General features: G+C 45.3%; 3 protein-coding genes across 8 annotated transcripts in view; 1 reads left to right on the forward strand and 2 right to left on the reverse strand.

The window, feature by feature from the left end:
- Adgra2 (adhesion G protein-coupled receptor A2) overlaps positions 1-2,976 on the forward strand; it is a 38,284-nt gene extending 35,308 nt beyond the window's left edge. For all 5 annotated transcript variants that reach the window (XM_040268833.2, XM_005338377.5, XM_078031205.1 and 2 more), the window contains one exon: positions 146-2,976. In XM_040268833.2, the coding sequence (XP_040124767.1) occupies positions 146-1,418 (1,273 nt within the window). In that variant the 3' untranslated portion in view covers positions 1,419-2,976. The remainder of the gene's footprint in view (positions 1-145) is intronic.
- Positions 2,930-7,693, reverse strand: Brf2 (BRF2 general transcription factor IIIB subunit). Its single transcript, XM_005338378.5, has 4 exons — positions 7,380-7,693; positions 6,685-6,744; positions 5,438-5,759; positions 2,930-4,240 (listed from the first exon to the last, which is right to left on the reverse strand). The coding sequence occupies exons 1-4, from the start codon at positions 7,531-7,533 to the stop codon at positions 3,514-3,516; spliced, it is 1,263 nt and encodes a 420-aa protein (XP_005338435.1). The 5' UTR covers positions 7,534-7,693; the 3' UTR covers positions 2,930-3,513.
- Positions 7,694-13,791: 6,098 nt separating this feature from the next.
- Positions 13,792-19,249, reverse strand: part of Rab11fip1 (RAB11 family interacting protein 1) — a 31,368-nt gene continuing 25,910 nt past the window's right edge. For both annotated transcript variants that reach the window (XM_005338379.5, XM_005338380.4), the window contains one exon: positions 13,792-17,438. In XM_005338379.5, coding sequence (XP_005338436.2) covers positions 17,220-17,438 — 219 coding nt within the window. In that variant the 3' untranslated portion in view covers positions 13,792-17,219. The remainder of the gene's footprint in view (positions 17,439-19,249) is intronic.

Consider the following 19,249-nt stretch of genomic DNA (forward strand, 5'->3'; position numbering starts at 1 on the left):
CCCACCTAATCTCATGCATGTTGATTAAGCCCGGAGCTGCCTCTGCACTTCCCATATCCTATCTCCCCAACCACCTCCGCTTGTGGGTCCTGTGTCAGATGTGCTGCTCCTCATCCTCATCCACTGCCTCTGTGTCTCCCCTCAGCTGCTGGCTGGTGTGGCGTCCTAGCCTCGGAGCCTTCTACATCCCGGTAGCTTTGATTCTGCTGATCACCTGGATCTACTTCCTGTGTGCAGGGCTGCATTTGCGGGGTCCTCTGGCACAGAGCACAAAGGCAGGCAACAGCAGGATCTCCTTGGAGCCTGGAGAGGAGATGAGGGGTTCCACCCGACTCAGGAGCAGCGGTGCCCTTCTGAGTGACTCAGGCTCCCTTCTGGCTACTGGGAGCGCTGGAGTGGCGACTCCCGGGCCCCTGGAGGACGGTGACGTCCTCTATTCTCCGGGAGTCCAGCTGGGGGCGCTGATGACCACACATTTCCTGTACCTGGCTATGTGGGCCTGCGGGGCTCTGGCAGTGTCCCAGCGCTGGCTGCCCCGGGTAGTGTGCAGTTGTCTGTATGGGGTGGCGGCCTCTGCCCTGGGCCTCTTCGTCTTCACTCATCATTGTGCCAGGCGCAGGGACGTTAGGGCCTCCTGGCGTGCCTGCTGTCCTCCTGCCTCGCCTTCGGCCTCCCACACCCCACCCCGAGCCCTGCCCGCCCCCCTAGAGGACGGTTCCCCTGTGCTGGGGGAGAGGCCCGCCTCCCTCAAATCCTCTCCCAGCGGCAGCAGCGGCCACATGCCACCACTGGGCCCCTGCAAGCTCACCAACCTACAGCTGGCCCAGAGTCAGGTGTGCGAGGCAGGGGTTGCAGCACGTGGGGAAGGGGAGCCAGAGCCCACGGGCTCCCGGGGGAGCCTTGTTGCCCGCCACCCCAACAACTTGCACCATGGGCGCCGAGTGCACAAGAGTCGGGCCAAGGGGCACCGCGCGGGGGAAGCTGGGGGCAAGAACCGGCTCAAGGCCCTGCGTACAGGAGCGGCCCCCGGGGCGCCAGAGCTGCTATCCAGCGAGAGCGGCAGCCTGCACAACAGCCCTTCCGACAGCTACCCAGGCAGCAGCCGCAACAGCCCGGGCGCCGGCCTCCCGCTGGAGGGCGAGCCCATGCTCACCCCATCCGAGGGCAGCGACACCAGCGTCGCACCACTCCCGGAGACCGGGCGGCCGGGTCAGCGCCGCAGCGCCAGCCGCGACAATCTCAAAGGCGGCGGCGCGCTGGAGAAAGAAAGCAAGCGCCGCTCGTACCCGCTCAACACAGCCAACCTGAACGGCGCCCCCAAGGGGGGCAAGTACGACGATGTCAACATGACAGGCGCAGAGGTGGCTGGGGGCGGTTGCATGAAGACAGGCCTCTGGAAGAGCGAAACCACCGTCTAGGGCAGGGGCGGGGGACGCTTTAGTATAGGCCGGTCACAAGGGCTCATACCGGGGCCCTGAAAGACGTCTACCGGTACGTCAACAGGTTTGAGGTGGCCATCCCGATGGCTGCATGTGAGCCCACCAGCTTTAGTCTCGTGGAGGCTGGGAGGAGATTGGCAGATGTTTGCCACATGCCTGGAGGGCCACCACTGCAGTAGCGACAGACAATCCTAGAAACAAAAGTGATACATGTCCGTCCAGCTCAGGCCAGTTTTGATGGTCAAGTTCTTGGTGGCCTCCCAGAAAAGGGAGAAAGCCTTATCAGTCTATGGAGTAACCCGCAAATAGAGTGAAGGGCACTGCACAGCCCAGGTGGGCTTTTAAGTTCTCCCCACAGTCCCATCCACACTGCCTTACTAGAGAGACACAGATGAAGGGAGGTAGCCTGAGAACCACATTATTCCTCATCGCCCTCTTCTGGCAAGGTGGGTGGATCACTGCCTAGATCCTGGGCCATTTTTCCTCCCCAGGTTTTGGCTGAGGGAGCCATCCTAGCAGATGAGCCAGGTGTCAGGTAACAGGTGCTGCTTTTTGGGATTTACTATGCAATAAAGAGGGGGCAGTGTAAAAGGCAGCTTTGCAAATCAGCTAATCCTAGGGGAGAGGAGGTGCACAATTAGGGAGAGACACCATCCCCATGGAGTGGTACACAAACCCTACAGCAGGGCTCAGCAGCAGTGCCTCAGGACAAAGCCTAGGTCATATATCTGAGAAGCTGACTGCCACATGTCCCATGGGCTTAAGTGGAGGGAGCTGGTACATGGATATGGGTGGAATCTACAAATGCTCTGAAGTGCAGCTCCACCCTAACATTGCAGGTGGTGTCTGGAAAAGCACTTATTGTTCAATTAAGAACTATTTCCCAGTCTGGGCCTTCCAACATCAAGGAAGAACATCTCCTTGCCTCCATGAGCCACATGGGAGAGTCACCCCATAATCTCTTTCTCAATTCCACAGTAGGGAGAAACCCCCAAATGTCAAACCAGCTCCTGGACTCAGAAGCCCAAGCCCAACCTAGAGGTAATGGCTAGGGTTCCTGCAGCTCATCAAGGGCCAGTGCCTTCACTACTTTTAAAATTTCAGCACCCATATTTTCCCCAACCTAAATGGCAACCACCAGTCTTTTACTATAGGACCAAATGAAGTAAAGGGAACCTTGGGGCTTGTGAATAGCAACAGGGAACCCAGATCTGGTCCAAGTCCCCTCCTTGTCTTCATATCACCCTGGCCTGACCACCAAGTGGAAGAAGACACGGGGGAAGGGAGAAACCCATGCTTCTTGAGATGGGTCTTGTTATTTATGCTTGCTGCACAGACAATATTAGGGGGAAAAAAAAAAAAGCTTTGTATTATTCTTCCACATACGCTGGCTGCTGTTTACATACCCTGCCAATGCCTTAGCACTGGAGAGCTTTTTGCAATACTCTGGGGAAAGGGGAGGGAGGGAATGAAAAGTGCCAAAGAAAACATGTTTTTAAAAGCTCGGGTTTTATACAATAGAATGTTTTCTAGCAGATGCCTCTTGTTTTAATATATTAAAATTTTGCAAGACCCTTTGAGCTATAGCCATAGTCCACACACAGTCCTTTTGTTAATGAGGTAGAGGATTTCATGACACCATACACAAACCCACCAGTACCTAGAATGGATATGGGGCAAAGAATTCTCCAGTTATTGCTCTTGAGGCTGGATAGTACTGACAGTACCAGCCACCCCACAGAAGTGCCACTAAGGCAGCCATACTAGGCCTGCAAAACTATCGATGTGTTTAATGCAAAAGAGGCTGGCATTTCCACATCAGGAGGAAGCCAGTTCACATCCCACAGAATGTGAACACATGCAACTTGATCTGCACCAAGGGAGACTCTTTTCCACTTGTAGTCACTCCTCCCAGCTTCTACTCCAGGACTTCCAGTCCAACTAACTGTAGTACCACTCTTGATCCCTTTACACAAGACAATATCCAAGGGCTTGTATATACCCATTTCCTTGAATTTGACAGGCCTATTATCCAGTTGCTGTCAGGAAGTAAGGTACCTCCAGTGGCTGTGCATCAAGGAGGATTAGGGACACTTGTGGAAGCTTGGCTAGCAGCTTGGGCTCTCTCAAAGTCCCTAACCTCCTGAGGGGTACGCAAATACTGCTCTATTTCACTATCAGAGATGTTCTCATCTCCAGTAACTGTGGATACAGGGAGTACCGGACAGATCCGCTTTGGAGGCTTTAACATGCAGGGTGGGAGAAGAAGGGCAGGACTAGCTGGCCTTTTCCCCTTGCGCAGATCTAAGGAGCTATCCCCCACCTCCTCTTCTCCATGGTTTTGCTCCTGCCCTTGCCCCTGCTGCTCCTTCTCCTCCTCCGTTTCTGCTGTTCCATCCCGAAAGGCCATGCGGATCAGCATGTGACGGTGCTGAAGAAGGTCACCAATGTACTTCACTACAGACCGCTTGTCAAGTTTCAGAACCTGCAACCATGCCAGTTGGTCAGCCATCCGCAGCAACACAGCCAGCAGCTCCTGCAAGCGAGATGCAGCAGGGTACGGGAGGTCCACGTTTGCCAATTTACAAAATCGGGCAAGGGAACATGTCAGACGATCTGAAGGCTGCAGAGACTGCCACGCCAGGAAAGTAGCTGCAGTGATGACAGGCAAGGGATGCCGCCCAGTCACCAGCCACGTCTCATTTGCCAGTTCTACCAGTTGCAAGGTTCGAGACAGCATCTTATCTTTGTCTTCCACGTATTTGGCTGGCACTGATGCGGAGACTTGAAAGAGTTTGAAGCTGAAATAAGCAAAATAAGGGTCAGTTCTCAATGATGATGGCTGGTGGGGTAGTCTGCTCTATCAGGATGAGGAAGGGCAGGCCACTCAAGGAGGGAAAGCTATTCTGACCTCTTGGGAACACTCAAGTTTACTGACAGCAAATTCATAGAGGTAGTCGAAGAAAGCATCAAGGTACTATCACTTGAGCACCTCCCTGACAGTCACTATTCTAAGTGCTCTACAATGTTCTCTCATTTCATCTTCATAAAAATGTACCTAGTTATATGCATTTAGAGTTGAAACTCAGCCCCTAGTCATCTAGCTAGGAAGTAATCAAGCTTCAACCATTATTTTATACACACACACACACACACACACACACACACACACACACACACATATTTAGGTGCTGGGGATCAAACCTAGGGTCTTTCATATGCTAGGCAAGCATTATACCACAGGGGTACACCCCTAACCATTACTTTTTTATTGTTGTTGTGGTGGTGGTGGTGCTGCTGGGAATCTACTATACTTGTTAGAAAAAATAATCTAGGTGTGGTGGCGCACACCTGTATCTCAGTGGCTTGGGAGGCTGAGGCAGGAGGATCTAGAGTTCAAAGACAGCCTCAGCAATAGAAAGGCCCTAAGCAACTTAGTGAGACCTTGTCTCTAAATAAAATACAAAATAGTGCTAGGGATGTGGTTCAGTGGTCACAGTGGCCCCTGAGTTCAATCCTTGATACCAAAGAAAAACAAAAACAAACTAAAAGAACACAGCTACTTAAAAAATAAAATAAAATAAAAAGACTTAGCTTCTAACCCCAGTCCTTCCATTAACTAATATCCTTTCAGCTCCACTTACAGATGATCCTGCTGAGGCAGGGCACTGCACACAGCCACACATGCCCCATACCATGCAATTCCCAGAACTGCCATTCATAAAGCATGTAACAGGAGTAGAGCAACACAGCAGCCTTGTGCCAAGGTTAAGAACTACTTTTCCTACATCATTAAGGTTGCTGTGAAAGCAATGAAATTTGAAACTTATAAAATTCTAGAAATATATAACAGTATTAATCTCATTAATAGTGGGAACAAGATAGTTTTCTTCCACATCCTTTTAACTGAGCTCTGATAACAAACAAAAACCCTTCAGTTAAAAAGAATTTAGGTATAAGGATATAACTCATCTCAGCGTCTCTTCCTAGGCAGGTACCTGCTACAATAAGTCTTCACCAAATCTGCCAGGCACAAGGATGGCACGTCCAGCCCCAGGAGCTTCACTATCTGCATGTAAGTGCCAGAAAACACATCCAGATCTGCATACAATAGGGCACAGATGGTTCCCATGGTTAGGGGCCAATTATGCTGCCGGCAGGTGATTAAAACACAGCATCCAACCAACACCTCCTTCTTCTGCAGCCTAGCAGCTCGGATGCCAGAGTGCCGATATGCCTGTTGGTAGTAAGCAATTGCTGTATCCTCAAACGTTGGTGGCAACTGCAGAACTCGACAAAGGTCTCTCACCCGGCGGAGACCTAGGAAAACCCACAGCAAGAGTTAGAACGGTCAAAGGAACTAGTGTGTATCTCCTAGCAAGTTCTGCTAGGGTTTCATTCAGTTCTGCTAAACCTGTTACAGATACCAAATGCAAAAATGACCTTTCTGCATGAACAGAACACTCTCCTACCCCTACCCCACCCAACCCCGAGTATAGGCGATCAAACCTAGGGCCATACACATTCTAGGTAAGAGCTCTACCACTGAGCTACAATTCAGCTCCAATGTGGTCATTCTAAAGGTACAGAAACATTTGCAAAAAGAAATCACAAATAAGTCACCACTTTTTTGGAGGCTTGTTTGATTCATGGTCAAGCCAAAGCTTTTTTGTAAAGTTCTTTCTTTATTTGGTGCTAAGAATTGATCCCAGGGCCTCAGGCATGCTAAGCATGCATTCTACCACAAAACTACACTCTCAACCCCAAAGCCAAAGTATTACCTAGACTCCCTGAGGCTACCTCAGATATACTCTATACAAACATATCCAAATATTATACTGAATTGCTCTTGCTCTCACAACCACTCCCAACCTTTATTATTCTTTTTTTCTCTCTCTCCTATTCTCAGAACTACCCCCACCTTTCTTTTTAAGTCCCCCACTTAAAAAAAAAAAGGTTGGAGGATAAAAAAAGCACTCTTGACACTGAGCTACACCTCCAGCCCTTTTTTTTTATTTTGAGACAGGGTCTCAAAGTAGCCCAGGCTGACCTCAAACTTGCAATCTCAGTCTCCTGAGTAGCTTGGCATTATAGGTGTGTGCCACCACCTGACTCCCAACCTTTATTTCTAATTATTATTTTCTTATATTCTACCTTAATGCGGAAAGCAGAAAAAGCACATAGATGAGCTGGGCCATCAGGATAATTTTCTTTAAAGCCATTATGTCATAAAAGTGATTCTCACCTCTTTGCTGGCTGCGACTAACTTGTTCACTTTCCCCTGTGCTTCGAGAATATGTTACTTCTGTAAAATAATGAACAACAAATATCAGGCTTAAGCTCTACTCATCAGAACTCTGCACCCCCCAAACACACACATACACAAGGTCAGGGAACAGAATTCAAATCATTGTGCATCTGCTCCCTGTTTCACAGAAGATGCCCATGCATGCAAAGGTAAAAGTCCATTTGGTCTTCTGTGTCCACAAGCAATATCAAATGCACAATGACTGAGGAAGGTACAGTAATCTCGCTGAATACTTTGAGGGCTGCACTGATCAGGGACTTAAAAATCAAAGAAAAATAAAAAAGAGATGGTTCACCAACGCTAAAACTACTTGGGATACTGGCATGTGCTGTATTCCTAAAGAATTTACCCACAATCTTTCAACAATCATTTGATTTGGCATCTAGGTAGAACTTCCTTAATTTCACTTATTTAAGATTGACTATACCTACAATATAAGCCAGACATCATTCCAGGTACTAAGGAAACACAGATGAGTGGCAGTCCCTGATGTCCTCAGCTCATTTATTCACTTTAGGCCGTTTTCTGCCACAATTAAGTGAGCGCGTGTTGGGAAAGTGGGGGAGAAGAGAAGAAATCCCTCCACCGCCCCAGGCTGTTTCCAGGGCCCAGGAAAGGGCAAACACAGGTACCTCGGAGGTTGCCCTCATCGGTGAAGGTGGTGGTAAGTACCCCCTCGGTGACCACGCAGCCGCAATCAGAGCAAACCAACTGGCTCTGCGAATAGTGAGAGTCTTCCACGAGTTCAGTAGAACCACAGTCGGGGCATCGGCCTCCGCCCGGCATCTCACCACCTGCGCAACGTCGCTGAAGCCTTGGATACTCCCTTCCCCGTCCGCAACAGCAACTGTGTTATCAGAGTAGGAGGGGACCCTTATAAGGGCTGCACTTTTCTTTTCCGTCCAGAGCGACGGCGGCATAAATGGTTGGCTCCTCCCCACGGCGGCGCGCCACTTCCGGTCTTCTCCTCTTCAGGCTCCGTTAGAAACATGAGTTCAGAGAAGAGGTTCCCGGTCTGAACTGCGACTCACATTCTCTGCTCTCTGTAGTTGGTTTGAGATGGGCCATGTGGGGTTTGAATTGGGGAAACTTTCTACGTACATGGACACGTATAACAGACTAGAAATTGTTGCCACTCCTGAACCACCCTGTTTTTAAAGCACTGGGAATCGCAGGTTCTTCATTTCTCTTCGAATGTTAATTTTGGCCCGAGTGCAAAGTATGTTGCTACAAGAGTAATGTAGTGAGAGAGCAGGAAATTTTATTCTCTTTTTCAGAGCTGCTTCCCCAGGCAAATTGCAAAGAATGTCTAACGGACTTTGGAGTGAAATAATAGGCAGTAGTGAGGCTTTTGGCAAATTGGAAGGTGCAAGAAGGCCCATCTCAAACCAACACGTAGAAATGTGCAATGATCTGAATGTGTCCCCTAAAATTCATGTGTTAATCCCCAATGTAACATGTTATAAGGTGGGGTCTTGGGAAGTTGTTTAGATCATGAGAGCTCTGCCCTTAAGAATGGATTAACCTCCAGAGGTAATACTTTTCATTAGTTTCTGGTTTATCTTCTATTCCTTTTGTTCTTACTTTTCACATTAAAAAGTAGTATTAAAAAAATGGATTAATGGGGGCTGGGGTTGTGGCTCAGAGGTAGAACGCTCACCTAGCATGCATGAGGCACTGGGTTCGATCCTCCACACCACATAAATATAAAAATAAAGATATTTGTCCATATGACTAAAAAATAAATATTTAAAAAAGAGAATGGATTAATGCAGTTATAAAAGGCCTTAATGGAGAGATGTTGGTCCCTTTGCCCTTCACTTTTCTGCCATGTGAGGACATGGGATTAATCTCCTCTGGAGGACACAGCCTTCAAACCTGCCAGCACCTTGATCTTGGAGTTCTTGGGCACCAGAACTGTGAGAAAGTAAGTTCTGTTAGTTATAATTTACAAAATCTCCTGTATTCTGTTATAGCAGCACAAAGATTAAGACATGATGAATATGTTTGAGTCTAAATTAAACATCAACAAAAAGAGTATATTTTCTGTTTTAAAAAATATTTATTTTTTTAATTGGACACAATACCTTTATTTTATTTATTTATTTTTATGTGGTGCTGAGGATCGAACCCAGGGTTTCGCACATTCTAGGCAAGCACCCTACCGCTGAGCCACAGCCCCCACCCAACAGTATATTTTCTTATAGGTAAGTTCTAATTGTATTCATGAAGAGTAAAGATTTTAAGCCAGAAAGGTGGTAACATCTGTGACCCCCAGCTACTCAGGAGGCTGAGGCAGGAGAATTGCAAATTCAAGGCCAGTCTGGGAAATTTGGCAAGACCCTAAGTCACAATAAAATTTAAAAAGTGATGGGGCAGGTTAAGAATGTAGCTCAGTGGTAAGAGTGCTTGCCTAAGCATGTGTAATCCCCTGGATTCAGTCTGTAGTATCTCAAATAAGTAAATAAAGTTGGTTTGGTTTTGGTACCAGGAATTGAACTCAGAAGGGCTATTCCCACTGAACCACATTCCCCAGAACTTTTTATTTATTTATTTATTTATTTATTTTCATTTTGAGACAGGGTCTCAGTAAATTGCTTAGGTCTCGTTAAATTGCTCAGGCTGCCTCTGAACTTGTGATCCTCCTGCTTCAGCCTCTGAAGCTGCTGGGTGCTGCACCATGGCACCCAGCAATAAAGTTGTTTTTTGTTGTTTTTTTTAAGCGATGGGGTCTTGCTGAGTTGCCCAAGCTGGCCCTGAATTCCTGGCCTCAGGTGTTCCTTCTGCCTCAGCCTCCTGAGAGACTGGGACTTCAGAAGAGCACAATCACATAGGGCAAGAATAAAATTTATTGTTTTGCCTTACTGAGGATTAAAACCAAGGGCACTCCACCACTGAACTACATCTCCAGGCCCTTATATTTTCTATTTTGATACATGGTTTTGCTAAGTTGCTCAGGCTGGCCTCTGACTTGCAGTCCTCCTGCCTCAACCTCCTTACATAGGTTCATGGGTGTGGGCCACTGTTCCTGGCAGAGAATCACTACTCCTTTTTTAGAGAAAACCTATCCACTATCACAGGGCTTTATCATACTAGAAGACATTCCCCCAATCAAGGGACATAATAATCCCTAATTAATCTTCACTTAAATTTGAATTTCTTGCCCTAACTCCATACAAGAATTGGGCTTCAGCACAACAGCCACATCTGGGTTATGGCCTTCCAAGTCCCCCGTCTTCAAGATTTCCTCACCAGAGTGAGGTATTGGGTGACGATTTACTTCTGTTTGTCTGGCAGGTAAATAGTAAGACACACTTGTATGGGAGAACACATGTACATCTCAGGGACTTCCATTAGTTTTACAATATACACTTGACATTCCTGCTGGGGAGAAGAAACATGTACCTAAAGGCAACATAATTATCATCGGAAGTCATTCTTTACTTTATTAAACAGAATAGAATCAGGTTTATCTTATTCCCAATTTTGTGCAGATCTTGAACCTAACTACATTAAAATAAATTTTAAAAAAATAAATAAATAAAAATAAAAAGCCAGGCACAGTGGCACACACTTGTGATCCTAGCTATCTGGTAGGCTGAGGCAGGAACATCATAAGTTTGAGGCCAATCTCAGTAATTTAGCAAGACCCTGTCTCAAAATAAAAAATAAAAAGGGCTAAGGGTGTGACCCACCGGTATAGCCTCATGTTGTTTGATCCCCAGAACCACCAAAAATAAAATAAAGTAAAAATATTAAAAAGTAGGCTTTTGGCCAGGTGTGGTAGTACACGCCTGTAATCCCAGCAGCTCAGGAGACTGAGGCAGAAGGATCATGAGTTCAAAGCCAGCCTCAGCAACTTAGAGAGGCTCTAAGACTCTAAGTTAAGGCCCTAAGTGAGATACTGTCTCTAAATAAAATATAAATAAGGCTGGGGATGTGGCTTAGTGGTTAAGCCCCTCTGGGTTCAATCCCCAGTATCAAAAATAAGGGGTTTACTTCAACATTCCATTTTCCCCAACTATATATACATTGTAGGTGGGAAAGCAGTTCTTAGATCCTCCAAATAGCAGTTGTAAGGAGGTAGAAATGTCATTCCCTTTTCTAGTCACAAGAGATGGGTGTATTGGTACCATAATGGAGCCTTGTCCTCAGACACAGGCTGGGAGGAAGGTAAAATCCAGGTCAGAAGATGGCGCACTCTGCTAAGCCATTTAAGTCTGCGCAGTCTCCGCTTTCTCAGGAAAGTGATTGATTTGGAAATGTGTCTGTCCTGCGTTCTTGTATTTATTTGCCTTGCGGCAAGAATGCAGGACAGACACATCATCCTCAGTGTGCTTTGCCCTACCACTGACTCTTCTTAGTGTTATTGTCTTTCATGATAGGGATTGTTGGTGTAAGTGATGCCCCTCAGCTGAGTGCTCAGTGGGCTGGGTTAGAGCTGCTGGGGGTTGGGGGAAGCTGTTGAAAAGGCAGCCCCAGGGGCTGGGGTGGTGGCTCAGTGGTAGGGCACTAGTATATGTGAGGCACTGGGTTTAATTCTTAGCACCACACATATATAAATTAAAATAATGTTCTATCAACAACTGAGAAATAAAACTTAAAAAAAAGAAAGAAAAGGCAGCCCCAGATGTCTTCCAGATGTGCAATGCTGACTTTGAGGCCAAGGCCCTTTCTAGAAGGTACATTAAAAAGGACAGCATGGAAGGAGAGCAAGATATGGCCTGAAGGAAGCCCTCTGCCCACCCTCCCTTAGTTAGCCATGTGTATTCTGGTGAGCAGTTTGCCAGTCTCACTTTCCCTTTGATTCCAGGTTTCTGTCAGAAAGATTGGCTTTCCTATCCTGAAGATGGTGCTCAGAAAAAAAGTGGCCCAACTCCTGTGAATACCTGTTCCGGGTGGGACTGTCAGAAGCACCAGATGGACTGAATTCCACAGTGGGAGAATCATTCTAATCCAGAGCAAGTAAACAATGAGAGTCAGGCTGCTCTTGAGGTCTGTAACTCGGCTCCAATCTTGGGCGCTCTCAGCGCATTTGACTGAAACTTTGTGACTCTAACCCAGTTTCACTCTGAGCCTTGAATACACTGTCTCATTGTCACACTAAGCCTGGCAACTGCCTCAGGCCTTGGAGCCTTTCTGACTGGATTTTCTTTCTACCACCTCAGCTCTTTGGTGGACATTCATTCTCTAGCACTTGCTGGTGAGATAGCCACGAGACGCAGTATAGAACCTGGCCAGGATTTCCAAAATTCTGGTATTTCTCCTTGCTCACATTGTTTTTCCCTTCTGCATTGTTCTGCTCATGGTTTCAGTCCCTAGTCCGTTGGCTCTATGGATCATGGTCCTGTGGCAAGGTCACAGATCATAGCTAAGTATGTGGTAGAGTAAAGCTGCCTCCCTCGAGGCCGCCAGGAAGCAGAGACAGAACGGGGCCAAGGTCCCAAAATTCCCTCTAGGACACACCCCTAAAGACCTAACTCCCTCCAATTAGGTCTTACCTCCTAGAAGATCTGCCACATCCCAAAAGCCCTATGGGCTGGTGAGCAAGCCATTAGCATCTGGGCTTTTGGGGGATATTTAAGATCCAAGCCACAAGTGTTGTATCTTCCTTTTAAAGTGTATCTATTTGTATCAGAGGAAAATTTCTAGGACAAGTAGTCAAAATAATAGTGGTTACCTCTTGGTAGGGGGAAGTTTTGACTGTTTACTTTTTTACAAACATGTTATGATATTACTTAGAAAAATCTGCAAACTGAGCATATGGATTGGAGAGTGGAGGAGGAGGAACAGTGTTTTCTGCTGCTCCAGAATGGACCACAAGAAGTCATTAGATCAGCTAAGCAGAACCTGTGCCACCTGGTTTTTTTTGGTATTTTTTTAAAAGCTCTGTTATTAGCAGCTGGGCTAAGGGGACTCAAAAGAGAGACTTGTGTCCCTAGATTTTGAAAATGGGGCTGGGCTTGGTGGCAGTAGCAGGAACCAAACAGAGAATTCCAAAAGCAAAAGACTCTACAAGAGAAAAGCTGAGGTCATTTGTGTAAGCTTTCCTTCCTTGGAGACTTCACCTAGAAGCCTCTTCCCTTTTTTTTTTTTTTTTTTTTAAATTCTAGTACAGAGAATTGAATCTAGGCTTCACACATGCTACGGAAGTGTTGTACAGGGATTTTTTTTTTTTTAACCAAACCTATATGGCTGAGTTTCTTCATTAAGAGAAGCTATTTTGGGGCTGGAGATGTAGCTTAGTGGTAAAGTACTTGCCTAGCATGTGCAAGGTTCTGGATTCCATCCCCAGTAGAGAGAAAGGGGCGGGGGATGAAAAGAAACTTTTTTCAGATGCGTTGACATGGTGTTTCCATTGATGTCCAGTTGGGGTATCCAAGCTTCTCCACCAAATCCAGGGAGGTTCCCCAGACCCAACCCAGAGCTTCATGGGCTCCACCTGCCTCTGTTGCTCTGTAATGTGACCTTAATATCTACAAGACAAACATTTCCCTCACTGGGAAAAAGATTTGGCCTTTGGAGAGATGAGCTCAGAGGAGACTTCTTGTCTTGCCCCAATAGCCTCTATTCTTAAGCGGATCAACTAAGTTGACTGAACCCAGAAACTGCTTCCCAGATGGGGCACTTACGAACCCAGTGTGAATTCAACTCATGTCCCCAGGTGAAGACTTCATTCTCTGGGAAAACTGTGTATAAGCACAGGAAAACAAGAAAAGCTCTGTGTCCACTGGCTCAGCTAAAGGCACCAGCTACAAAGGAAAAGGTGCAGCTTTAGAGCTAGAAGCAGAATATTCATATGATGTGTACTGGCTTAATGTCATACCATAGTCTCTCAGGACAAGATGAGGAGTGTGTCTTAGCGAAGGGATATAGAGATGTCTTGTCCTCTGATGGAGAAAGGGCCTAGGGACCCCTGGGCATCAAGCAAGGTGGTAGCAACAAGAATCCAAGTGGGAGAGTCACATATACCACTCTAAGAGATTTTCCAGAAGACAGAAGAAACTTTAATCATACCCATATTAAAATAAATACACAAAAATCTTTGAAAGACAGTACCATTTTATTTAGTGTTATAGGAAATTTTAGGTTACTTTTTAAAAATAAGCCAAAAGAAATTTTAAAATCCCAAAGTAACAAAACAAGAAATAGTTTATTCTGTAATCCAAAAACTCTGGGGGATCTTTCAATTGGAGGGAGGGGAAAGTCAACTAGTAACTCACATAGTAGAAGAAGAAGAATACAGAGTTGAGACTGGTATGGATATTAGAAGGGAAGGTTCTCCCATCTAAAGCAATTAATTAGTAGATCTAAAAAAAAAAAAAGGAAAAAGATGGGCCTTAGTTCAGTGGTAGAACGCGTACTTACTAGCATGTGCGAAGTCCTGGGTTTAATCCCCAGCACCAAGAGAAGAAAAAAAGAAGGTTGATTGGGAGAAGGAACCCAGGGAGAAAGGTCTTACATAACTTAACACAAACAGGCCTCCGGCCTTCAATACAGTATGTGGCACAATGTCGGACCTTCCTCCCTCTGGGCCCTGTAGAAAGCTTTCTACAGGGCTGCATCTCATCCATGCAGGCCCTCCACTCTGGGTCCATACAGAGCATGGCAAAGGGCAGCTGCTTGCTCCCACCTTCTGTTGCCTCAATGAGGTCAGCAGGCTGAATAAAAAGGCAGGACATCTGGCAAAGCCCAAGGAATGAGATGATATGAAACAAGCCAAAGATTGACATTTTTTCACAAAAATGACCTCCAAATGAAGTTCACTGGTACTTAATCTGATGCTTTCCTCCAGTCCTGGCTGTTGTTTCTGGAGGAAACCAGACAAGCCCCCCCCCCCGCCCCCCAAAAAAGAGCTGCTCTCACTTCTGTGGAACACAGCTTCCTCCCAGGGCCTGCTAGGTATTAGCATCTGCAGGGGGCTCAGGCAAGTGCCAGCTCTCCTGGTGCAGACGGATAGTTGCCCTTAGGCCTATGCCAGTTAGAGCTGCTCCTGTGCAGAGGCTGTTCCCTAACTTCTGTTAATGGCTCAGAGCATGCTGCAGCTGTTCTTAGATAAGTCCCTTCTCCCAGCCCCAAACTGAGCCAAGGACAGTTAGTAACTAAATGACCTCCAGGTTATCTATTTTGTGAGGTACAAGGAATGCTAGAAAGTGTTTTTGGTTTTTTTTTCCAGCAGTGGCAGAAGCCAGATACCCTTGAAGTAAATTGTCCTTCATTCTCCAGAGTTCCCAAGCGGCATTTCAGAGAACAGGAATTCACTCCTCCACCCAGATGTCCCTCTCCAATGTTGACTGAGTTACATATCCAAGGTCCTAGCAGCAGATATCTCCAAAGCATGTAGTGTGAGTAGATCCTCACACTAGCTCTTTCAAAGGAGAGAAACCATCCAGTATATACCTGCCTCCCAGCGCACTTGGGTTATCACAGTAAAATACATTTATATCAAGTAAAAAATATGATGCAGAACAAATATATACATGTACATTTCCAGAGCTCAAGTGGATATACAGTTTCTTTAGAGGCATGTCAACACATTTCACAGCACTACAAAAATACGAGGCATCTGAGAAGTTTACAGTGGTCCCAGTACTACAGGAAAGAATTAAATAAAATAAAATAGCTATGGATTCCTAAAAGCTAATTAGGTAAATCAAGTTACAATATCACCCTTCAGATTAAAGTGCTCTAATAGAACCAAGGCTGCAGGAAGAACAATCCTGAAAAGGGACTCTTGTTCCTTGCCCTCACCGTAATAAGGACATACACAGAAGACAGTCTCCATTTAATAACTGCCACCATCTCAACCCATGCCCATGCCATTGACCTCTGATGATTCCTCTCCAGGAGAGATGTCAGGATTTGATGAAATTCCATCACAATCAGGAGGGGAAAAATGAGCAACTCAAAACATTCTAATTTCAATATGATGAGAACAACAGTAAAATTACCTGAAAAACTTGAAGTGGTGGTACAAGCTACAAAGAAGGCAGATACCTAGCTTTAAAAAATGTCCGTATTAATCTAATTTTAAAAATACAGACAGCCCAAAATAAGTATTATCTTGTTCCTCACAATTTTTTTTTCCTGGTGCTGGGAATGGAACCTGGGGCCTCCCAAATGTAGGCAAGTGCTCTGCATATGTTTCATCCCCAGCCCACTCTTCACAATTTTCTAACAAGGGGGTAAAATGTCTGTGAGTCTGTTCATGAAGGAAAACAAAAAATAAGCAACAGTTTAAAGGCTGCAGCATTTCTGTTCTCTACTAGCTTTTAAATTTTATCAACTAAATTAAGCCCTGCACTACAACTCTCATAGTATCCTGGGAGTAACTCAGGTTTCCTTTCAAGCAGAGACAGACAGTATTTAGAGGACAAGTCATATGGATACATCCTTATCCCTTTGTGGTTTCTCATGACACACATGACAAAGGTTCCTACTTCCTCTTTTTTGTGGTGTTGGGGATGGAACCCAGGACCTTGCACATGCTAGGTAAGAGCTCTACCACTGAGCTACACCCCAGCCTTCTTCATCTTGAGGAGTCAGGGGGCCCTGGCCCGCTCCAGGGAAGCTGCCAAAGAAACCAGCAAGCCAAGCAAAGGCACAGATGGAAATGGCCAAAGGAATCTTACTAAAACCATTCTGTACCTGAAAGAACTGTTTTAGTAAGAGTTTGGATCACCCAGTCCCTTATTAAGGCACTGTCAAAGCCAGTCCAGCCAGCAGGAACCTTGACTTTGATCAACTTCTCCTAGTTGAGTGAAAAGTGATCCTCTAAGTCCCATATTCTACTTTTTACACCTCCAAGAGAAAGGACCTATGGATATTTTAAGGTCAGAGAGTGGTGGAAGCTGATGCTGAGAAGAGGTGGTTTGTTCAGAATCTAAGAGGCACACTCGAGAGGCTTTCCCTAAATGACTGCTCCAAGTCAAAAGAAAAAGAGAAACAAGAAGCAAGTCTAAGAAGCCTGGTAAATTTACATGGTATCAAAATTCAGCATCTGCCTCCAAAAAGCCACACCTGAGCTGCTTAAAGGCCAAGAAAAAAACAGGTAACAGCACCAATTGCGGTCCTTTTCTCATTTCACCCCAAACGGTAATGGCTGGAGATATATATTTGAAAAAGCTCAATAAGAAAGACAACCCCACTATTAAAAGACATTAGTATGTCCAGTGCCATCTGAATCTTTGATTCGGAATTAGTTCTTAAGACTACGTCTCTGGTGGGCATAAAATATTTACAACCTAGTTCAAGGCACAGTGGCATTTGAAAATAAAACCCTGGGAATGTACAGTAAAAGATTCACTGTAATAATTAACCTAGTTTCGATTGGTACAATTAACTGTTGACAGATAACACACAGGAGAGATGGTGATTTGGAGCCTACTGGCTGATTATCAGACATACTATGTTCTTGACTTCAAGAGAAGGTGGAAACAAACACAAAAGCATCTGTGTTTTATCCTGGAAGTTCACATCTTTCCTGCTTTTTTGCCGACCTGAGCAGGAATGCGGAGGATGTTGGGGGTTTCTTCCATGACTCTGACAAGCAGATTGTCAATGTAGTCTTCCAGCTCTCGAACCTGAAACTCCTTTTTGCTTATGGTTTCCTTCTGTTTGAGGACCAACTGGATCAATTCGTCATGAGTCAGCTGTGCATAGGCAAAGGCAGGGTCTGAAGGATTGTATTTCTTGGGAGAAGGGAGAAAGCGGGGGAAAGATTATTAAAATCAGCATAGATATCAAATATTTAAAAAGAAAACAAAAGAAAATGTTATTAGTGACCTCAGTCTCTTGGAAATCAATGCACAGTAAAAACAGATTATTGATTAAGTTTCTATAAAGGGTGAGTAAGAAATATTTTAGACTTTATAGACCATATAGAGTCTCTGTTGCATGTTTTTGTTTAGTTGTGATTTTTGTTTTATTATTTTAAAAAATGTAAAAAGCCAGGGGCTTAGGATATAGTTCAGTGGTAGAGATTTGCCTAGCATGTGCAAGGCCCTAGGTTTGGTCTCTAGCACTGCAAAAGAAAACAAGTAAAAACTACACTTGGCTCATAGGCCACAGACCTCTGAACTTGACTTTGGTTTGGTGGTTTCAAAAAATATTTCCACAGGAGCTGGGGCTGTATCTCAGTGGCAGAGCGCTTGCCTAGCACATGTGAGGCACTGGGTTCAATCCTTAGCACCACATAAAAATAAACAAATAAAATTAAGCATGCCATCCATCTACAACTAACTAACTAAATAAATAAATAAATAAAAATTAAAAATATTTCCACGACTAGGAGTTATCGCACAGAGGCAGAGCACTTGCCTATCATGCTGAAGGCCCTAGGTTTCATCCCCAGCACTGCAAGCAAAAATAGAAAAGGAAAAAGAAATGTCATCAGCCAGGTATGGTGGTGCATACCTGTAGTCTCAGCTTCTTGGGAGGCTGAGGCAGGAGGATCACTTGAGCTCACAAGTGAGACCCCATGTCAAAAAAATAATAATAATAGTAGGAGGACTCAATCCTCCAAATGTGCTAACAATGCAAGCACCAAGGAAGAAGGGGACCATGAAGAATCCCTAGAGACAGAAGGTGCAGGAAGGTGCTCTCCTGCCAACATGACAAGATGCTGATCATTCCAGAAAGTCTGCTACTGCCTAAGCTACACTCAGAAGGATGTGGTGATTAGGTCAGTGCAGTGGCCACTCAAAGACCTCACCTAAAGTAATTTCATACTCAAAAAATATGCAGAGTCAAAGCCAAGTGCCACTAGGTCACAGTCTCACTGGCAGCCATCTAGGACACGCCCTCTGGGTACACAGTGGCCTGTCCCAGAGCTGAGTGTTCTCACTCCTGATGAGGGCAGAAGCCCTGCATAGCTACTGTGTTGCTGTTCCTTACTAGCATTTATAATCTAGGACCACAGGAGCCAAAGAAGCCTGAAGCACTGAGGAAACACAAGATGAAAAAGTTGTATTTAATACATAACAAATCATACTAAGTCTCCATAAAGGAGGAAAAAAATCGTGACTTTTCCAGTAATCTCCGGCTTAGGAGATTTATAAGTTTAAGGAAACAAGATCCTGGAGCAACCACAAGATGATTTTTGCCTATAGAATTCAAGCAATGACAGTTTCATTGTCCTGAGGGTCCAACAGTTTCACAGACTACCAGGAAGGTTAAGAGACTACCTCCTCCAAGTTGTGAGAAGCTAAATCAAGGGCAGAATCAACACTCACTGTTCAACACATGAACAGAAGCCCATTCCAGTCAGTGAAGTGAACTGCTTGTATATAAGCCAGAATTCGGACTTGGAGTCCCAACCCTCCTACTTTGGCCTGGAACAAAAACTTCATGATCGCAATACTAGCTTAGAAATACACACTGACATTTACGTATACAGAGTGAGTTTTAACCCAACTCAGGCTGCACATAATAAATGAGATGTTGGACTACTTATCTAAAACTTGCATCTTCCTTAATCCTTCATTATTTTAACTTGTTGAAA

This window comes from Ictidomys tridecemlineatus, chromosome 14 (assembly GCF_052094955.1).
Source record: "Ictidomys tridecemlineatus isolate mIctTri1 chromosome 14, mIctTri1.hap1, whole genome shotgun sequence".
Taxonomy (NCBI): Eukaryota; Metazoa; Chordata; class Mammalia; order Rodentia; family Sciuridae; genus Ictidomys; species Ictidomys tridecemlineatus.